General features: G+C 44.0%; 1 protein-coding gene across 1 annotated transcript in view; it reads right to left on the bottom strand.

The window, feature by feature from the left end:
* LOC147894177 (protein ROS1A-like) overlaps nucleotides 1-20,301 on the bottom strand; it is a 99,065-nt gene that overhangs the window by 38,717 nt on the left and 40,047 nt on the right. Inside the window, exons 11-15 of the mRNA XM_087384380.1 lie at nucleotides 7,553-7,635; nucleotides 5,941-6,828; nucleotides 5,762-5,798; nucleotides 5,596-5,653; nucleotides 1,171-1,283 (exon numbers count right to left, since the gene is read on the bottom strand). Of these exons, the coding sequence (XP_087240506.1) occupies nucleotides 1,171-1,283; nucleotides 5,596-5,653; nucleotides 5,762-5,798; nucleotides 5,941-6,828; nucleotides 7,553-7,635 (1,179 nt within the window). The remainder of the gene's footprint in view (nucleotides 1-1,170; nucleotides 1,284-5,595; nucleotides 5,654-5,761; nucleotides 5,799-5,940; nucleotides 6,829-7,552; nucleotides 7,636-20,301) is intronic.

Below are 20,301 nucleotides of genomic sequence, written 5' to 3'. Positions count from 1 at the left end.
TGGCTAAGGATGCCTAAGGATGCAAGAAGACATCCAATAGGAAGAAGGAAAGGAGATTGGCAGCGGGGGGTGGAGCAAAGGAGGAGAAGGTGAAGAGCGAGAAAGGGGAGAGGGGAAAGGACATTCTGGCAGGGGCGAGAGGCATGAGTGAAGGAGTGAGAGGCTAGAGTCAAGAGCTCGTCTCATGTGTATATTCTCCGGGTGTATCAGTCATCTTGCTTTCTAATGAATTATGCTACTCCCCATCTCTGCTCGCTACTCTAAAATCTCTTTCCGTTGTGTTCTCCTCCCCTCCTCTCCCTTCACCTGGTACAACAGACTTGTGTCATGTGGTTGAAGTTCTTTGCCGTTCATGTCGAGGGTTGGCTTTTATGATGTTGTTCCGCTTTGGTCGTCTTCTTGCTCACATCACTTCAGCACTTGTACCGCTTGCACATAGTTGACACCATCGACTAGCACTCGCCTACGTACCATCAGTGACACTTATGGCATGTCTTACTCGCTTGTCGCACCAGTGGCCCTAGGCCTCCGATAATACTTCTGGAAGTGTTAGGAACCCCCCCCTCAGACAGGGGTGGAGAAGGAAAGGAAGGAGGAAGGCACAGAGTAGGAGCAGGCTTGGGGGAAGAGTGGGCTGGGGAAGGAGCAGCGGGGCTGATAGGGGCTGGTTGCACACATAGAGCAAAGGGAAGGCCAAGGAGAAGGGAAGGATGGTGGGGAGTATGACCACCAGGGAATGGCAAAGAAGGGGCAGATCTCAAAACGTCATCATGAACTTTACCTATTAGGTGGTGGAGGCTAGAATTGGAAACATGTAACAACATCACATAACCAAGATGATCTAAATGAAATGTATCCTTACGTATGTTCAAAAAAATGCAAAAAAAAGATTTAAAATCCCTTTGTTAGACCCACATGTTACGCTTAGGTATTTATGAGTGACCCCCCAAGTATGGTTCAATGCAAGTTGAATTAGCAAGAAGAGTTTGAACAAGCTTGTGAGGTCCAAGTTGGAATTGTACATTGTGGATTTGTGTTCTTATAGAAAGACATATTTTATATGAATAATATAGAAATTTTTAGAAGCAACACTAAAGAAACCAACACTTGCAAAGTGTTTACCAATAACCTTTGTACACATTTTATATGATGCTGTAAGAAAACATTTACCAAAAGAGTCCCAGACACCGTATCATCTTGCCCTAATGTATCATCAACAGATGACTTGCAAGAGTCTTCCTTGCAAACATCATCAATTTCTTGTTGTGACTCTGGAGTTTCGCCTGCAACGGACACACATGAAAGAGTTAGCAATACGGTTTTGTTTGCTTTTTCCCCAAAAGAGAGACAATTGACCTACATTTAGATTTTAAAGATAAATCAAAGATCTTTCATCGCTTTTGATGATGCTCTCTAAACATTAAAAAATAAAAGACAAATCTCAAAACATCCTACTTGCACAGAAGCAAGTATGATCCTTAAACAAATCACAAAACTCCTTTACATACCCAAGGAAAGAAAAGCTTCCTCTTCATGCAAAGAATAGTTTGGTCCCAAAAAAACTCGGGACTATTGAAATGAATTTTCTCAATGATCTTCTGCTTCTACAAAAGTTAATAATATCACAAAGATGGAACATGTGAAACTCCCTGCATACCCCAAGGGAAGAAATCGACAGAAATTGATAATATCAAAAAGATGCAAGCATGTGAAACTCCTTACATACCCCAAGGGAAAAACCTGGGCCTCTATCGAAATAAGGTTTCTTGTTTTCCAAAATAATGATTTTCTCCTTCTACAAAAGTTGATAATATCAAGAAGATGCAAACATGGTCTTTGATTGGTTTTTATTTAGTGTGACCACTGTAATTACCAGCCCATTAACAAGTTTAAGAAGTAAATCCCCTTAAGCGCATATACCAACTGGAGAGTCCCTCAAGCTCAAAGGATCATCTAAAGGCCTATTTGTTCCTATGAAACGTATATCAAAATTGTGGCATTTGTCAAAGGCAAAATTCATTAAGCTAAGACTTGGACTGTCATAAGAACTGCTCAATAGATTAGACTGTGCTCCCCACCTACCCTACATGTACAATGTTTCTTCTTAAGTAAGGGCCAAAGTGACAGTCCAAACATAGAGAAGCCTAGCTATCACTAATCATAGCTTGAATTTTAGCCCCCAAGCTAGCATGGAGTGCACCATTCTATGAAGATGTACTTGAAGTAAAAGGGGGAAAAGGTAAGGGCACCAAGATGTTCAAAGGCAATAGAGATTTTATATATACATATCACAAAATATTGGCATGACCATGATCATATAAGTCAAGGTTTGAGGGCTTTTTCAAAAACTCAAAAAGGTCTACCAAAGTGTAAGATATAGTATCCAAGGAGAGACATGTACATGAGACAAAAAAATGATATCTAAGATGTTTCATCTCATTGGCCTATGTAGAGCAATAAGGTTCCTCTCTCCAAGTCACCACCTTGAGTTCGATTCTTCTGACTTGTCAAACCATAGCAAAGAACCAAAACCATAAGATATCTAAACCCCTAATGTTTAAGCTCCTCTTGTTATCGAATTGCCTAAACCTTTTCCAATGGAAGGTCAATTCTTCTTCATGCCTTGGAGGCATGAAAGTGGCCTTCAATTGCTCTACAAACTTGGACCATTGAAGAATAGTCTCTTTTCTCGTTTATAATAAGGCCACCATATCAAAGCATCCTTCTATGGATGCAGTATGGCAAGAGTAAGCTTCTCAAGATCAGTGGGAAAAATAAGCTCAAAATAGCGAATCAAAAACATATTTTGGGAATTCTATTCTCTCTTGGGGTTGGAATTTGGATCTCTTCGAGAGGGTGCTTAAATCTTCATGGCCAAAGTTCAGCACTCTCTTAGTCTCAAATTTTGTCATAATGGACTATTCAATCATATTACTACGAGTTTGGAGGGGTTCTCCCTTTTTCTCAGAGGGTTCTACATGATTGAGATGGCACTATCAGCCCCAATCCTTTCTTTTTGGCTTTTGAGCTTTTCATGCAATGCATGGTGTATCCCGTATGGAGCTTGCTCTAACGGTTTTCTTTAATACTTAATAGAAGTCTCTTTTTGCCAAAAAATAAAATAAAATCATATTACTAAGCTAAGAAACCAACTTATCAACGGGAGACTCCTCTCTCCCTCTTGCACTTGGATTATAATCCATGTGTATGGGATGTTGAGTTAAAGGCATAAACTCAGCGCCTTGCTCTTGGAGGGACTCATTTCTCCCTTCATGTTTAAAGGAGAACTCCCTATCAAGAGGTTCTTGAAGGAGAGATGAAGATATTTCTATGTGTGGGTTATCATACTCAATATGTGTGTAGCTCTCATCTAAACTCTGTTCGTCAATAGGAAGTGATGGTCTTCTCTCCCTATCCCCTTCCAGTAATGGAGGAAAAAGGACGAGAGAAAATCTCCCTTCCCCTTCCATTCTTTCCTTTTAGTGATACAAGAGAGAAAATGACTTGCTGTAATTTCAGAAAAGGGGTTTATTTTACAGCAAAAGTCAAGTGTTATAGAGTTTGTGGTACTTAACTCCCACTTTGATTCTGTTGAAAAACCACTTGAAATAAGCTCTTCTTCCTTCTCTTTTGGCTTTTCTTCCTTGTTTTCATGCTGTAAACTGGTACACTCCATTTGGGCTACTTGTTTTGAGTGGCTTGGAGCTCGAGACACCATTATAGGGGGTACTTGGTGGGTGGATCTCCCTTAAAATCTTGTTCCAAACCGACTTCCCGTGGGGAGAACGGGGGGGTCTCTTTTCCTCATGATTTAAGGGTTTTAGGGGGGAGCCACCTCGTTAGGACACCCCGCCCCCCGTCCAGCAGCACAATTTTTAGAGAAAGCCCTTACCTCAAGACCTCCAAAATTTGGGATTTACAGGGAAGAAGAGGAGAAATCCCAGCCTCGGCCAAAATTCAGGATTTATAGGGCAGAAGAGCAGAAGTCCCATCCCCAGACACGCTCCTGATCCAAAACTCAGAAATCAGCCTCTCGCACCCACTTTCAATTTTAGACGAATGGACTTTCCTGGTTCATCCGTGTGGTTGTGTAGGCCTCCACATCGCACATGTGGTGCCTGTCCCTATGGCTGCCCGTGCAGAGGTCCCGTGTGTGCTGTCGCTCTCTCTTTTCCTCCTCTTTCTCTTTTTGTCCCGGTCGTGGATTTTCACTGCTCTAATACAAATGTGAAGAAGATTTCGCAAGATTACAATGTGTGCAAAGCGCCCTCATGAGAGTACTTGTTTCTCTTTTCGACCTACATGCAAGGTGGGAGAGAGATGGCGGATGAATGCAAGGTGAATAGATAGAATGCTACGTAAGCTCCACAATGAAGGGGGATACCTTTTCCTTAATGTTCCTTGAGATTGCTCAAGTTCCATCTTCCCATTTAGACCTACCCTTAACCTATGACCCACTTCCCTTCCTATTGCTCCTAGGAACTAGACATGTGTGTGCACATTCTTATAATAGAATAAGTGTTACATGTCCAAATTTGATGCCGTTTGAAGCAGTGGCTCTAGCTTGACTAGCTCTATCTACTCAGATGATCCACTGCCATAATAATTCAGCCGGTGTCCCTCATAATATAAATACATGTTACACTATTGACGTACAATATATATAATAATGTTCTAATGTCTACTAATCACGGATTAGTGATCCACAAAAGGAGGAGCGGCGACGTATAAGGGGGGGGGGGGGGGGGGGGGGGGATGTTCTGAAGGTGCACCAAGTCAAGTGTGGGTCTTCCTTTGGGAGTCACATTCACTTCTCTTTCCCTTTTTTGGAGGAAACAGGGGAGAGAGGTGGAAGAGATCCTAGGAAGAGATTGGGAACATTACCTCGGATAGTTTCTTTTCCTTTTAACAATAAGTGTTTGATTGTGAAGTTGATAGCTCTAAATCAACCTACGTATGGCCATATTCAAGCAAAGGTCCTTTCTTTGGAAGCTTTTTACAAACAATTGAAACATAGAAGGCTACTTAAAAAAGGTATTAAAGGCTTCTTAAGTGGAACCGATTCCATAGAAGGGAAATTGTGATACTTTCTAGATCAGGTCTGCCTTAAGTGTCCTTCTTGACTTGAGACGGTAATGTCAAGAAATAAAAGCACAAATGCCTTACCTGACATCAATTTGAATCAATTAAAGAACATCAATGTACGCAAAAAGATCTCTCAACCATGGTATTATTTGAGGTTGGGCGGTCAAACATATCTTGGCTCGATAATGGTTGTGGTCTTAAGGAGACGATGGGACTGTCAAGCTTGCGCTGTTTGATTGTTCATCCTCTGTAACTTTAAACCTAGGAGAGAAAGCATTTGGATTGTATATTTGGTAAGAGTCAGGGATGAAAAGATGAACCACCAGGGCAGATTGCAAGATAAAACAAGGATCCTCTTTGTCACGGGCAATAATAAAGGCTTTTATAGAAACTTCTAGGAGTTGCCATATCATTTAATAGCTACAAATCTACAAGAATTAGCCTAAATATGATACAAATAAGGCTTTTTTGTTTGTTTTTAAAAGGACTAAGATGGAAAAGATGAACTACCTGGGCTCCAGATTGCAAGCAGATAGAAACATGGATCATCTTTTTCACGGGCTTCCAACTGTTGATAGATGTATTGAAAAAACATGTTTTAGAAAGCGCTATAAATCCCCACTTTATATCTCTGCTTAAGAACCACAGAACAGGAAGCAAGCTAAACATTGATTACCTCCGCTAATAATGCGTGATTATCTGGAAGCTCGTAACTGCAAGTAAGAAAAAACAATCTCAATATGTTTGCTGAATGATAACATGGAAAGAGACTAAATGAAACCAAATAACACCACAGAAAATTCTGTGGTATTAAAAAATACCAAACATTTAATGGTACATTGTAAATTGACTTACACAAAATGGACAGTACGAAGGCGACCAATATTCTTAAGTTTTGGAACCGGGATTTGCGCTTCTTCAAAAGGCACCGGTACAATTGCATTTGATGCTTGTTCTGCAATAATATCAGACTGATATGGAGGTCTATCAATCTCAGATAGAGCACATTTGTATTCTGATGAAGGTGCTGGTGAAGTTGCTACCAATTCTCCGAGATGTTTGTCACCCAAATTGCTGCATTGAGACTGACAGCAAGAGTACTCTGTATTGGAAAGTGAACCACTAAGACCAGGACTCAATGAAATACTCAATGGGTTGTCAGAAATACTCAATGGGTTGTCACCACTTTCGATGTCTTTGTGCGAAGAACTCTCTTCATCACCTGAACGTCTGCATGGAATATTTGATTGAACTAGAGGCAATGTATCTGCTAGAAACTGGTCACAATAGTCAGAAGGCCTATCATATATGTACTCCTCCTTTCCCCCCATGTCTTCAATGTCCATAATCTCCTCTATATGTTCTTGTTCAGGTGATGCAGGTTCTTCAACATAGAACTTGCAATCATTTCCTATTTGATAATGAGCTTGTAAATTTTGATCACCACAATTGAGAGCATATGCTTTACTAACATCTTCAGCAACATGTGGAGATCCTTCAGAAAAGGAGAGCTCCTTGGAATCCTGTGCAGAATATTCAAGTAAATCTGTCCCTACAAGATCTCTGCCTGCAGCAGGAAGGGCTTCAGCAGAAAAAGAGAGCTCCTTGAAGTTGTTTGCCGTATATTCAAGTAATGGAGTTTCTTTTACATTCAATTCTGCAGCAGGAAGTGCTTCAACAGCAGAAGCTGCACCTAACCTCCCAGTCTTTCTGTCCTCTGTCCCAGTTAAAAGAGGTTTTGCACTGTGAAAGAATGGCTTCCAATAATTAGTCCAAGATGGTTTACCACCATGTTCATAAAACACTCTGTTCTTCTTATCATCCATGAAACCATACAGGGTCGTATAATAACATATAAAATTTATTTCCTTTTGAAATTCAAAGAAATGCTGAAAAATATGAAGTGCACTCAGACAAGTGGTCATATCTAAACTGGGGTTGACAGAGAGTCTCAGAAGCTTCAATCACTCAAGGAAAGGCTTGGAGATATTTCTCATAGAGTTTATACAAGCACCCTGCAACATGTGCTTGTAGGTGAAGGCATAAATCACTCACTCCCTGTATCATCCTAGATTTTGTCAAAACACAATTGCTTTCCAACAAGTTCACTTTTCCCTATAAACATGAATTTGCTCAATCAAGTACCCCATCCTTTGGAATTTAGTTAATAGGCCTAAATTCACACTTCAGTTTAGTTAAGCTTACATATAAGCTTGTCTTCACTATGCATGCAATTCTATAGCTCAAGATGAACCCAGATGTGTGAAGTAACCCAAATCAAAGTAACTGGTTAATTGTTTGAGAAAAATTCAGTTTGTCGTAGAATAAAGTTATTTGAGTACTCAATTATTTTGGAAATATATCTCATTTTCGACTTTTAGAGTCTAATCCATGAAATGTAAGAAACTACAGTTATCAAGCATACACATATTTCAAAGGAGTTTTAAATAGTGGGTGTGTCTCCAACCTTGCATAGGCACTTGCAAAATGTTTGCATTCTGTTCGCATCGGACAGGCATTGCAGTTCGGTTTACTCTTTGTGCAAAAGACCTAGAACATACCATTCAAACAAAGATATTGTTGTCACTTTGTTTGACATCCCCCCCAAAAAAAATTTCAAAGGAAAAGTCAAGATAGCATCAAGAAAATAAACAGTCCTTTTAAATAATAATAATAAGAAGAAAGTAGACAGTTTCTAGTACCAAGTCAGCAATCTTGAAAAACATCTATTAACATACTTCAACGTTAGCTGTAACTTAAAAAAATAGAAATAAAAACTCATATCTCCTTTTTTGAAGGAAAAATGTAATGTTTGTCTTGATTGGTGGATAGGGTTCAAAGGTTAACAAACAACCAGATCTAGAAATTTTGAAAGAACAGTACCAGATTGCATTCACATATTCAAATTTCTCTTCACAGTCAATATATCAGAAAATTATTCAAAATCTCCTCTGCTATATTCTCCTAAATCAGAGAAAGATCATACTAATGTTGACACAAGAACCACAAAGATCAATGGGATGGACAGAAAACTAGGTTTTTCTTTGGATTGTTACAACTGCCAAAACCATCAGCTTTTGCTTGCTAATCCAAAACATACATTACCAAAGAGAAATGACCCACTAATCTAGCTCTCTCTATAAGTCTCTTTCTATAGCTTGAAATGTCCTTCAATAGCTCCAAATTAGTTGCCTGCTCAAAATCAATGCCTCATCAAAGAGAAACATTCATGCCACCGAATATCTATCTTTAAATCTACAACAAGCTCACCGTCAATTGCTCAAAATTAGTTGGCTGCTCAAAATAGATAGGGGCCACAAGAAGTACCACAAATCATTACATGGACCTCACCTTACAAGCCTTATGATTCCTTTCTTCTTTGTTCCATCGTCTGCTTCCAATTTTACATCAGGAGGACTGGCCCTTCTGCTGCAACTCAGCTGATGCATGACCACCTTTGTCTTTAAAGACCTAGGTCCCCACACCCATTAAGAACTCCTCTCTCTCTCTCTACGACAGATCAGAGAGCAGCAGGGGATGGTCAGACCACAACAGGACATAGAGGGTGACCGGGCACAGCGACACGTCATAGACTTCTATACATTTGAGTCAGCCCTCGGACACAGTGGAGAAGAGGAGGAGGAGGAGCTAGCCGATATGAGAGCAGTTTGGATGAGCAGCCGGCACAGTACCACCGAGAGAGGGGCACAGAGGGCGCAGAGGCCACATGTGCGACAAAGAGCCCCTTGAATACACTCTATTGAGGTCTGACCTATCAAAGCTTTCCTCAAGGGAGACCGACAGAGACGAGGGGTCCCCCACCGTAGCGCGAGATAGCTTGACAAACGCAAATACGAGACATCTTCGTAGCCCACCAGAGAGCCATCACTGTAGCAGGCTTCAGTTTCATCCCAACACCTGGATAGATAGATTGATTGATATGGCCCACTCTGCAGTTGTAGTTGACTTTTTTTTTCTATGATTATGATTCTGTTAGCATAGATTAGTACTCAGCAAGGGTCCTAGCGTACCCTTTGCTTGAGCCCATTGAGGCTTGTTCGCTTTTCTATGTACTTTGTCCCATAGGCCTGTGAGGCCTCCCGTGGACGTTAATCTCTCTCTCTCTCTCTCTCTCTCTCTCTCTCTCTCTCTCTCTCTCAGCCCGTCGCCCGTCAGCCTCTCTCAGCTTGCCACCTGTCAACCTCTCTTAGCCCGTCGCCCGTCACCTCAGCCTCAGCCTCATCACCTCTGCACCCGTCGCCCGCCGTCACCTCAGCCTCGTTAGTCGCCAACTCCCATCACCCGTCGTGGGTCGCCGTCGCCCGTAGCCTCAACCTTTCCTTTTCCTTTGGTTCTTTAGAAGACTGCTAGCACCCGCCAACAGTTCCAGGCAACAGCAGCTGCCAGCAGGTTCGACCCCCCTTCCAACTTCGTTGACAATAGCCCCGCTTCAGAAACAAAAAACCCTAACTTAACCTAACCTAGGTTAACTCTTGCCTAACCGAACCTCGACAAAGGTTAACCCAACCCAAAGGTTAACCCCTAGTTGGGCTGAACCCCTAGCCCAGCTAGGGGGTTAGCTTAGGTAGGGAGCAGCAGAAGACATGGCTAGCAAGGAATGGCCGAGCCTCTCCTCAAAGTCCCCCCCTCAACCCCAATCATTTCAGGCAGCAGGTTCCGATACACCACCGTTGCAGCTATGACACCCTCTCCATATGCACATACATACCTACAAGGAGGTTTGGACCGACCCATCATTGGGCACCATGAACATATTTTTTATCTACAAGAGCAGATAAGAGAGTTAAAGATGCAACTAGCAGATGCGGTAGCTAGAATTCAAGTTCTAGAAGGACCTAGCAAGCAGGCAGTCATCGATGAGGTTGTAAAATCTTACAAGGCTTTCCCCCCTACCCCTAGCTAGTCTTCACAGTCAAAGACCTAGTTCACATTGACGTACAGACCGCAAAGAAGGAAGTGATTGTGGAGTTTGATGCAAAGGTTAACAAGGCTGACATTCATGAAGAGATTAAAGAACATGCAGCTAGGTGTGATAATGCTTTGAAGATTAGAATAGGAGGACTCCCCGAAGGATGGTACAAAGAGGAGGACTCTTTCAATGACACCTTAGCACATGTCAAAGCAGCCATGCCTAATATTGATTGGACAGTTGATAATAAGGATGATGCTCTTGATGATGCTGATGAACCCAGAGCAACTCGTATCTTACAGTCTAAAGGTCATGCTATCATTACGCTTAACTCAAGGGATCTACGAGTCAGCTTCTCTGACAATCCTACAAGCTGAAAGGAACTAAGATACGGATAGTTGAAGAACTTACACGAGATCAATTGAAAAATAAGGCAGCGGAATTAGCTAAGGTCAAGGCTGCAAGGAATGATGGGAAATGGGCAGTGTACCGTGAGGGCGTAGCACTCATTAAAGAGTTTAAATCCAAGCCAAAAGACTCTCAGTCTTAAACTGATGTATGGCCAATTATGTTTCTTTCCAAGTCATAATGTGGGTACTCTAAATAAATGGAGCTGCTTTACGCACTCCCTGGGAGCTACCCTCCATAAGCTGATCTACTAATTGGTTTTCATGTTGTCCCATAGACTTCTTGGTCTTCCGTGGACGTTGATAGACTTTCTTTCTTTCTCTAGAGGTATTCAATATCAATTTGTCATCTTTCCTATCCTCAATCATTAGCCATTTCTTGTATTGGTAAAGATTAGAATTTCCCATCCGTTTCTCACAATCTAATGAACTCCATTGAATTCACATGATTGAGTTGAGTTTCTCTTTGAGGCTTGTTCATCCCTTAGGCCTTGGTTTTGAAGATGTTACATATTTCACTTCTTTTGGAAAAGAGATTCATGGTCAACCTCCACAAAGGTTCGCTTTAATAAGATAATCAAAAAGCTCCACAAAGGTATCAAAAATGAAAATGTTATAGAATCCACTACAATAAAGTGCCTGACTTTCACCAAATGTACCCTCTACTATATCCCTGTCATCAAATATGTATGCTAAAATGGTTTTATCGTCTTCCTTTTGCGACTCTTTTTCAACCCCAATAAGAACCATAAGTTCACGATGGCGCACTTTGTAACCAATCATTTGGCATTCTTCATGAGCTCTAACAAACTTCAGATTTCCTCCAAATCGACCATCAACATAGACTAGATGAAGTAGAGAAGAGGCCTCATAAGGGGCTGGGGCTGCAATAGTTTAAAAAAGAGAGTGCACAAAAAAGAAAGAAATTTACTTACTTGAAAGAATAAAATGTTCTATGGGTCCAATATATATATATATAAATTATGAAGAACCAAGGGTCAGCCTAGATGATTCCCCTAGTACAAAGCACAATAAGACAAGCATTTCAAACAACTATGCCATCAACATAGGCTCCCATATATGTATATGTATGTGTGTGTGTGACTACAAGATTGCAGCAGCTTTGGTCTTGGAAACTTCCTCTTCGTCAACAGGGTTCCCTATGGCGAGTGATGCTTGGCGTTATTCCCTTTGGCTAGCTCCTATCACATAGACATATTGTTCCTTATGTCTGTCACAAATGTTTGGCTCCAAGGGAATCCTTGCTGCTTCTTTTGTGACATTCTCGTGATTTTTTGCTTTTTCTCTAGCAGTGTCTCTGAGCCCGATTTCCTACTGCTTGCTTTGGCAAACTTTTTTCGCTCTTCGGCATTTACACACACGGAGGCATGAGTTTGATTTTTTTTTCATTTGGGTTCAATATTGGGCACTCTGAAATAAATGTAAAGACAAATTCATAGAGTCTTTGGAGATTCTACTTTTTCCATGTTTCACTATTTCCTGATGTCGCTGAGGCAATCCCTTTATGATTGCTTATTTGTTAGCCTCTGTTTACTTGTCTTATAATGAAATCTTATGGTATTTTAATTGCATGTCTCCTCTTTGGGGACTACTTTTGTAATATAACTATACATGGATTTCACCCCCAAAAAAAAGTGTGTATATATGCGCTAGCGCCTTTGTATACATATATATTCATACATACATACATGCAACATCCCGGCAAGAAGAAGCGAGCAATTCTGGTTTCCAATTCCTTTGATTCTGCCAGTTGTCCGTCATCGTCTCTACAATTGGATCTCCTTCGTCATCTCGGTGCGGAGTCCGTCTTCCAAACTTAAAAATCTAGTTTGTCATATTGTCAGGCCATGCTCACTTTCCTGGGATTTCTTTTGGCAAACAATTTTAGTTGTTTGGCAGATACGCCTCTGAGCCAACAACCTCTGCTTAGTTCTTCTATTGGTGTGGATATTGGGCTTTGTGGTCGTTGTATCGAGCTAGTAACATTCGACTGTACAAGCATTCCTTGCTAGATGTTTGTCACTTCTTCTGTCCATCTTTGTATCGGTCTTTCAAGATGCACATTCTCTTGAAGACCTTCCTCTTGCCCACTTAGAAGTGTTTTATCACTGCTTTTAGTGTTTGAGTAGTAGCTGTTCCACTCTAGAGCGGCTATGAATGTACATTCTTTTAAATGAAATGGTGCTTCTTACAAAGAATGTGTGTGCATACACACACTTGTTTTTTTTTCGGTGAAAGAAACTTTCATTAAGAAGAATGTACATTCATAGCTCTGCCCCAAAGTGAGACAACTACTTTTTAAAGTGAAAATTTGGTTGCTTTATATTACAAGAGAGCTTCCCAAAAAGGGAAAGCTGGACAATACATCAACAGAAAATATCAGTGTAAGAAAGATATACATCAAAGTCTATGAAGTGAGTTTGTAGACAATCAAAGAGAGATTGCTGCAAAGATCTGCGAAAAACAAGAAAAAGGATTACTGAGGATCACCAAAGACTCTATGATTGCGATCTATCCATAGAGTCCAGAGCGCCCAATATCTAACCCAAGTAAAAAACAAATCAAACTCCAATCGCTGTGGACGAATGCCAAAGAGCCAAAAGAATTTTCCAAAAGCAACATTTGGAAAACGAGCTCTCATATACTGTCCAATGATACCCAAAAAATCATGAGTATGCGAACAAAGCTAGAAGAGATGAAGCATAGATTCCGCCGAGCATGACATCACCGGCAAACAGCAGGAGCAATATGTCTGCATGCCATAAGCTGCCCAGATGGGAAAACTCCCAACAAAACTAGCCACAAGAAAATATGTTGCCGAAGAGGAACTTTAGAATCCCAAATATGGTGCAGTCTCTTCCGCCACCACTTTGCATGTCGATGCATATGCCAAATCTGATTTGCTCGGTGTTCAAAGCCCAAGGTGAAGGCAAAATAAATTTATATAATGCCGTTACCGTAATATAAGACAGTTTCAATGGATGAGATGTGAATACACAAGGCTGAATAGTCAAGTCGTGAAGCCTGTCTTCGATCTCGAGGAGGAACCGGCAGAAAAGGTTGAAGCATAGAATCAATGGTATGCCACACAGGAAGATAATGCATCCCCAGACCATATTTTGCAGCTGCCAAAGCAAAAGAAAGGGAGTACCATCATCATGAATGACGTCTGCCACTAAATAAATATTTGAAAGTGAGAAAATACGAGCGTCTAGGCTCCTGCACCGCAAGAGGTGGATCAAAAGCTCTAGACCAATGTATGCTTTCAGCTCTCAAAGAGTTGCCTTGCATAGAATCACGATCATGATCATGCCATTCCAAATGGGAGAGAATGTGCTTCCAATCCAATAATAGTTGAGAGACAAGAGGACAGCCTTTGACCTTGCCCTCAATAGAACCAAAGAGAAAGTCCCACTGTGTGGGCTGCCAATGACCAAAGGTAGGGGTTGTGATTTGCAAAAGCAAAAACCGGATCATGGCAGCCCAGGGCTGATCACCATGCACATCAATTTCCCTTTATGAGCAAGGATATGAACATGAATATTCAGAATGTTCAAGTCCCCATGCATCTTGGGTGAACATAAAAAGGACATTGAAAGTAAGCGTAAACTTTTCTTAGCATGTTTGGAATGCCAGAAAGTTTCCTTTATGATGGACATGAAAGAAGCAATATCTGTCTCGCCAAACATGATGAGAGGCTAGTAGAACTGAATGTATGCCTACCAAAATAGATTGCACTATCTGGAGCCTAACATGCAACGGCCAAGTCGCCAATTTCTAATACTCAAGCTTCTTTTTCAATTTTTCAAGAACCCAGTCTATATGTTAACGACGGGTCATCATCCAACCCAAAGGATAGCCCAAGTGACGAACTAATTGAGTAGGCGGGTCAATCTCCCCCGGCCATAAAAGACTATGCCAGTCTTTAGCATGCAATGGTAATAGCTTCGATTTCTGAAAATTGACATGAAGACCAGCATCCATGCCACATATAGAGAGAGCATGCATAAGGGAGGAAAGGTCTGTCTTAGTATTCTTCAGGGTAAAAAAAGAATCATCATCATAAGCTTGAGCAATCATTGGGCGACTCCCTTGTATTTCCAAACCATGGAGCATATCAGTAGCCACCGAGTGATCCAGGTATTGAAGCATCGGGTGTGTGGCAATAGCATACAATAGTGCACTGAGTGGACAGCCTTGGCGAACAGAACTACGAAGAGTCCAAGTCTCAGAGATATCCCCCGACAAGATACAAGCAACTTGACTATATGACATGCTGCATTTTGTGCCCAAAACCCAATGCTCTCATGATCTGCGAGATAAAATCCCATTGGATAGTGTCAAATGCTTTAGTAATGTCAACCTGTAGCAATAAGACATCATGCTTAGTGTATCTAGTATATTCTATGCCAACATATGCATTGGCAATGTTATCAATAATAAGCCACAAGGAATGAAAACATATTGTGCCGGATGAAGGTCATCATGTAAAAATCCTTTGATACAACCAACAACCATCTTAGCAATGATCTTATAAATAATGGGCATGAGAGTGACAGGCCTCCAATCAGTCAGAGATTCACAAAGTTGCTTCTTGGGAAGAAGCTTAACCAGCTCTTTTTTCCATGAGGCAGGCATGCATTGATTCTGCCAGGCAGAATTAATCATACACAGCTGAGTAGACTTAAGAAAATTCCAATACTCAAGAAAGAATTACACAGTGAGACCATCCCAGCTAGGTGATTTCCATCTACCACATGATTTTACTACATCAAACAATTCTCTTTCAGTGAAAGGAACTTCCAACTCCAAAGCCTGCACAGGAGAGATAATTGGATTGACATGATGCAGTAAAAGGTCTCTTGGTGAAAGAACCTCATGAGTAGAAAAATCTGCATGGCCAAAATGTCAAGAAAAATGATCAACTCAAGCTTAAGCAAGCTGTGCTCGAGAAGAAGTCCAAACACAATCAGGCAAGAGAACTCCACAGATATTTTCAGATTGTCTCTTGTGATGTAAACTCCTAAAGAACTCTTTAGACGAGCGCAGCAAGCTGTGCTCAAGAAGAAGTCCAAACCCCATCAAGCAAGAGAACTCTGCAATCAATGATTGACAAATGCTTCTGGCCTAAGCAACAGAATCTCTCAAAATTTTCATATAAAATTTCCCATATTCACGAATAATTGCTTGCATTCTAGCAAAAGCAGTCCAAGCATAATCAACGTCAATGAGACTCTGACGTGAAAGAGGCTGAAAGGTATTAAAAACCATGGCCTTAAAAGTATCATGCCCCAAGTACCTATGATTAATTTTGAGCATCCTTTTTTGTGAGAGCCTGTCATCTGGCATGTCATGAAAAGAAATCTTGAGCCAGAGAGGAGCATGATTTGAGTATGTGAAGGCATAATCAACCCATATTTTGAAGTAAAATTATTAGAATGTTGTGGATCAACTCGATACCAATGATCCAAGCGAGCCTGGTAAGAGGATTGTGCATTATGTTGAAAGGTATAACCAGGCTGCATAGGCTGTAATTCTTTCCAAAATTCAAGAAGACCAACATGGAGTAAAAACTGAGACCAACTCTGCCTTTCAGAGGCCAACATGTGAGTATTGCCAGAAGTATTGTCACCCTGATGTGGAGCAATGTCTCCAAGGATAAGATTGCATGGCATCCCAACTCAAGCCTCTACTTCGAGAGGATTGAGGCGCATAGACAGAAGCAAATTCAAAAACCTCTCCCTAGATGAGACACTGCACCACAAGCCATCTACCATGTGCAACAAGTGGCTGAAGATCATGCCCGACAAGAAAGAGTACACCAGAAAAAGAAAGCTGTCCCACATAAACAATATCATTTTTTTTGCGCAAAAAGTAGTGCTAGTTATATTACTTGAAAGCGAGAGTACAAGAAGGCCTAAAGGCCAGCGGGCTGCAATCACAAAACGGATTCAGCCCAAGGAGTCAAAATGCTAAATACAAGCCTCTCAGGGCATAATCATCGGAGAGTGGACAAACAGCCACAGTGGAGGGGCGTAATGCCACTGAAGACTTTAAGTAGAGTGCTGGAAGAACAACTCCTGGTGGTCCCAATCGCGAAGGAAACGTCGTCTCTTTTCCTTCCCTGCCCGGGACTCTCCCTGAATCTGATCCCACTGACCCTTGAGCGTGTGAACGATCGTGCTCCAGATGTCTGCTAGGGTCTGGGTAGTAGTAGTCTGAGCTCCTACAGTCTGCGCGCATCTGGAAGTCCAGATATGCTAGCCTGCAATGCTCCCTATGATCTCCCAAACTGGGTGCCGAGGCATCGCTCCTGCATCTGTCTCTGTCAGATGCCAAGGGAAGCTGTCCATGTATGCCCAGGTGGCCTGCGTGATGAAAAAGACGGGATCCTGTCTAGAGAACTCATAGGCCAAGTGATGTCCCGTCTCAGTGCTGCACCAGCAAACGGCTCCCCAAGTGATCGGTCCTAGCTCGGGTGTAGCCCTCGCTAAGATCCCCATGACTCCCTTCCAAACCGTCTGCGCATGCGAACAACTCCAAAGGTAGTGCTTCAGGGACGACTCCTCCTGAAAACACAGCTGGCAATGCCCCTCCTGCCCCATCTGCCTCAGCCAGCTGCCAACAGGAAGCCCCTTGTGTGTCACCATCCAAAGGAAGTAGGAAATCTTCCTCGCTCGCCAGCTAGCCCAAAGAGTCTTCCAGAAAGTGTGAAGAAAGACCAAAGATATCCCCTGGGCATACCACCTATGTGCCTGTGTGGGTAGCCCGCGCTGGAGAACCCCAAGAGCACGACGACCCGTGCGTGCACTGTAAGAAAAGAAGGGGGTATGGTTCTCTGAGGTCTCCGATGGTGGCCAAGGCCACTCTCCTGGGTCCCACTCCACCTCTGTCAAGGAACGGCCCTCCCATATCCAGAGTCTCCAATCCTGGTCCTGCATAATCAGGGGGTCTATATGCCACGTCTTCCCTTGCAGCCCTACAATGCGAAGGCGCTGCCAGGGAAGCTGGGGGTCGATCACGGCCTCTCTACTCTGTAGGCGACTGTCATCAGTGACGGAGAAGAAGTGTACCGAGGAGTCCGAGAAGAGGCCTGCAACCACCAAAGGAATGCCTCGTGGAGTGAACTGTCCGAGCCACCTCTAATCTCCCGGGGAGAGTTGTCCGGTGACTATGGGAATCCTCCAACCTGCAAAAATGGCAGCATCAATCTCCGCTCGCCGAGCTTGGATCCCACATGCCGTACCTACTGCTACTGCCAGCTCGCCTGGGCTCAGCTGGCTGTAGACGTCCCTCCAAACCCGGAGCGAGCGCGTGGGTCCACGTGCCCAGAGCGCCCAAGGGATATGGGATCTCTCTCCAAGCTAGCGACCTGTAACATCTGTCACCTGGCTACTCCAGATCAGGGGTTGTCTGTCTATCTCCTCTCGGTAGCTAGGGGGAACCTGGGAAAGGCTGTGTCGCAACTTCCTCCAGACTGAGATGAGGCTACGGAGGAAGGGGGAACGGGGCTGAGTCAAAGGAGCTGAAGTGAAGATCCATCGGATAGAAGGCTGCCAAACACCCCCTCTCTGGGGAGTACACGCGCTGAGACCATGCTGTAGCAAGAGCTTCAACGTCTGCCCTCCTAGGGTCACAGACCGCGGATGACTAACTTGCCAAGAAGTGCCTGACTTTGCAGTTCTGAATCCATGATGCCGAGGCCACCCTCTGTCTGGGGGAGAATGACCGTCTGCCAGGCGACCCTAGCTCTGGTGGTGCCGGAACTGTCTGAACCAGACCATAGGAAGTTCCGCACCAGTCTCCTCAGCTGGGCTATACATGATCTCGAGAAACACCAGCAAGAGGCCACATACCAAGCAGTGGCAAGAAGGACCTGGTTGACCACAAGGGCCCTGCCTGCCAAGGAAAGCCGAGCCGTGCTCCAGAAAGCAAGCTTCCGTCGTATGGAGGCTAGGACCGGCAAGAACTGCTGAGCCGGTGTGATGTCCAGGCCTACCTGGAATCCCAGGTAATGTGTCATCTGTCCTCTAGGGATCCAGCGAAACCCCAGGAAAATACCCCATTGTGAGCTGGCTCCCGGATCTGTAAGAAAACCAACTGACTTATGCCAGTTGATTTTCGCCCCAGCCACAAGGCAAAAGATCTCTAGGGACAATCTCACTCGCTCCAGTGACTCGACATCATCCTGCACATATAGGGCTGTGTCGTCTGCATACTCGGAGTCCAAAAGCTCTACATCACCTCGAATAGGGAGACGCATCCCGCGAAGACCAGTGGTACAGGCTCGAAGGAAGTGGGTCATGGCCTCCGCAAAAAATAGGAAGAGGTAGGGCGCTAATGGACAGCCCTGACGCACCGAGCGCTAGAGTGTGAATCTCTCCCCCATCCTGCCGCTAATGATAATCCGATTGGAGGCCGATCTGTAAAGGCTAGCAATATCTCTGATCCACTCGTCCGGGAGACCAAACCGAGAGAGTGTGCCTTCCAAGAAGGACCAGTCTACCCTGTCGTACGCCTTCTCAAAGTTGAGAAGGAGTATGGCAAGGTGCTGGCCACTGTGCTAAGCCCATTCCGTCGCCTCTGAGAAAGTGAAGATGTTGTCCAAAATGCTGTGATCTTGGACAAAACCAGTCTGGGTGTCATGAATGAAGTCGTGTAGCAGGGGGCGGATACAGCTGCTGATCATCTTGGCGAGGATTTTGTAGGCGGTCGGGAGGAGGGTGATTGGGCGCCACTGTCTGATCTCTTGACGGTCCCCCCCTTTGGGGATGAGGCAAATCAGGCCTGTCGCAAGGCTCTCTGGCATCTGCCCGCTGGAGAAGATATGCTGGAAGGCTGCGAGCAAGGGCCGGTGGATCTGCTCCCAAAAGGTGGTGAAGAAAGCTCTAGAGAGGCCATCCTCACCTGGGCATTTATGCCCATCAATAGCGCTCACCGCATATTGCATCTCCGCCACAATGAAAGGGGCGAGAAGGGCGTCGCTCATGCTAGGCTACACGAGTCGCGGTGTAGATCTCCACACCTCCTCCCTGCAAATGCGGCCACAAGGGTCTGGGGGCTCCTGCTGGAACAATGATCTGTAGAAATCTGTCGCCAAGTCCCGGACCTCGTCTGGATCTGTCCCGACACTACCATCCTGCGCCCTAAGAGAATGGAGCTGTTCCCCTGTTGACCTCTGTCCATGAGTCCTGAAGAACTCTCTGCACATCCTGTCGCCTTTCCTGGCCCAGAAGGACTTGGAAGCATGAAAAGAGAACTATGAGCGACGCTGGGTGATCTCCTCTAGCATGGCTCGGGCCCGAACCTCCTGCTGTCTGAGCTCCTCAGAGCCTGGAGAAAACTGCTGCATCCGCTGAATCGAAGCGAGATCACGTTTGAGACCCCTCTCCCGCGCCCAACACTGCTGTCTAACCTGAATCGCCTCTTGCTGGCAGATGAGGCTAGACTCAACAAGCGCCTGAGCTACCTGTGCTGCCATATCCCTGGTGGGGTCCCAATCCTGCTCCCATAGGTCCACTATCCTGCTGTGAACCGCTGCTTTAGAGTAGATGGAGTCTGGGATCCGGCATGAATGTGGAGGTGAGGAATGAGAGGCTGAGTCCAGGACTAGGATGACTGGGGCATGGTCTGAGAGTGTCATCCCTGGAACCACTCCTGACTCTCCTCCTCTGCCAAGCGCCCAATCGCTGACATAGAAACGGTCCAGCCGCTCCAGAAATCTGCCTCCCTCCCTCCTGTAACCCCAAGAGAAGTCCAGACTCTCGGGCCATCTGTGAAAGGAAGGCTCCGTCCAACTGTCCCGACCTCCCACTACGAACAGGAAGGAGTCCCAATCTGCCTGCTCTGCCTGAGCTA

Source organism: Dipteris shenzhenensis, chromosome 14 (genome assembly GCF_047967505.1).
Source record: "Dipteris shenzhenensis isolate YYH24624 ecotype China chromosome 14, Dip_SZ_1.0, whole genome shotgun sequence".
NCBI lineage: Eukaryota > Viridiplantae > Streptophyta > Polypodiopsida > Gleicheniales > Dipteridaceae > Dipteris > Dipteris shenzhenensis.
Note: the sequence above shows the minus strand (reverse complement) of the source record. Positions and strands in the feature narration are given on the sequence as shown.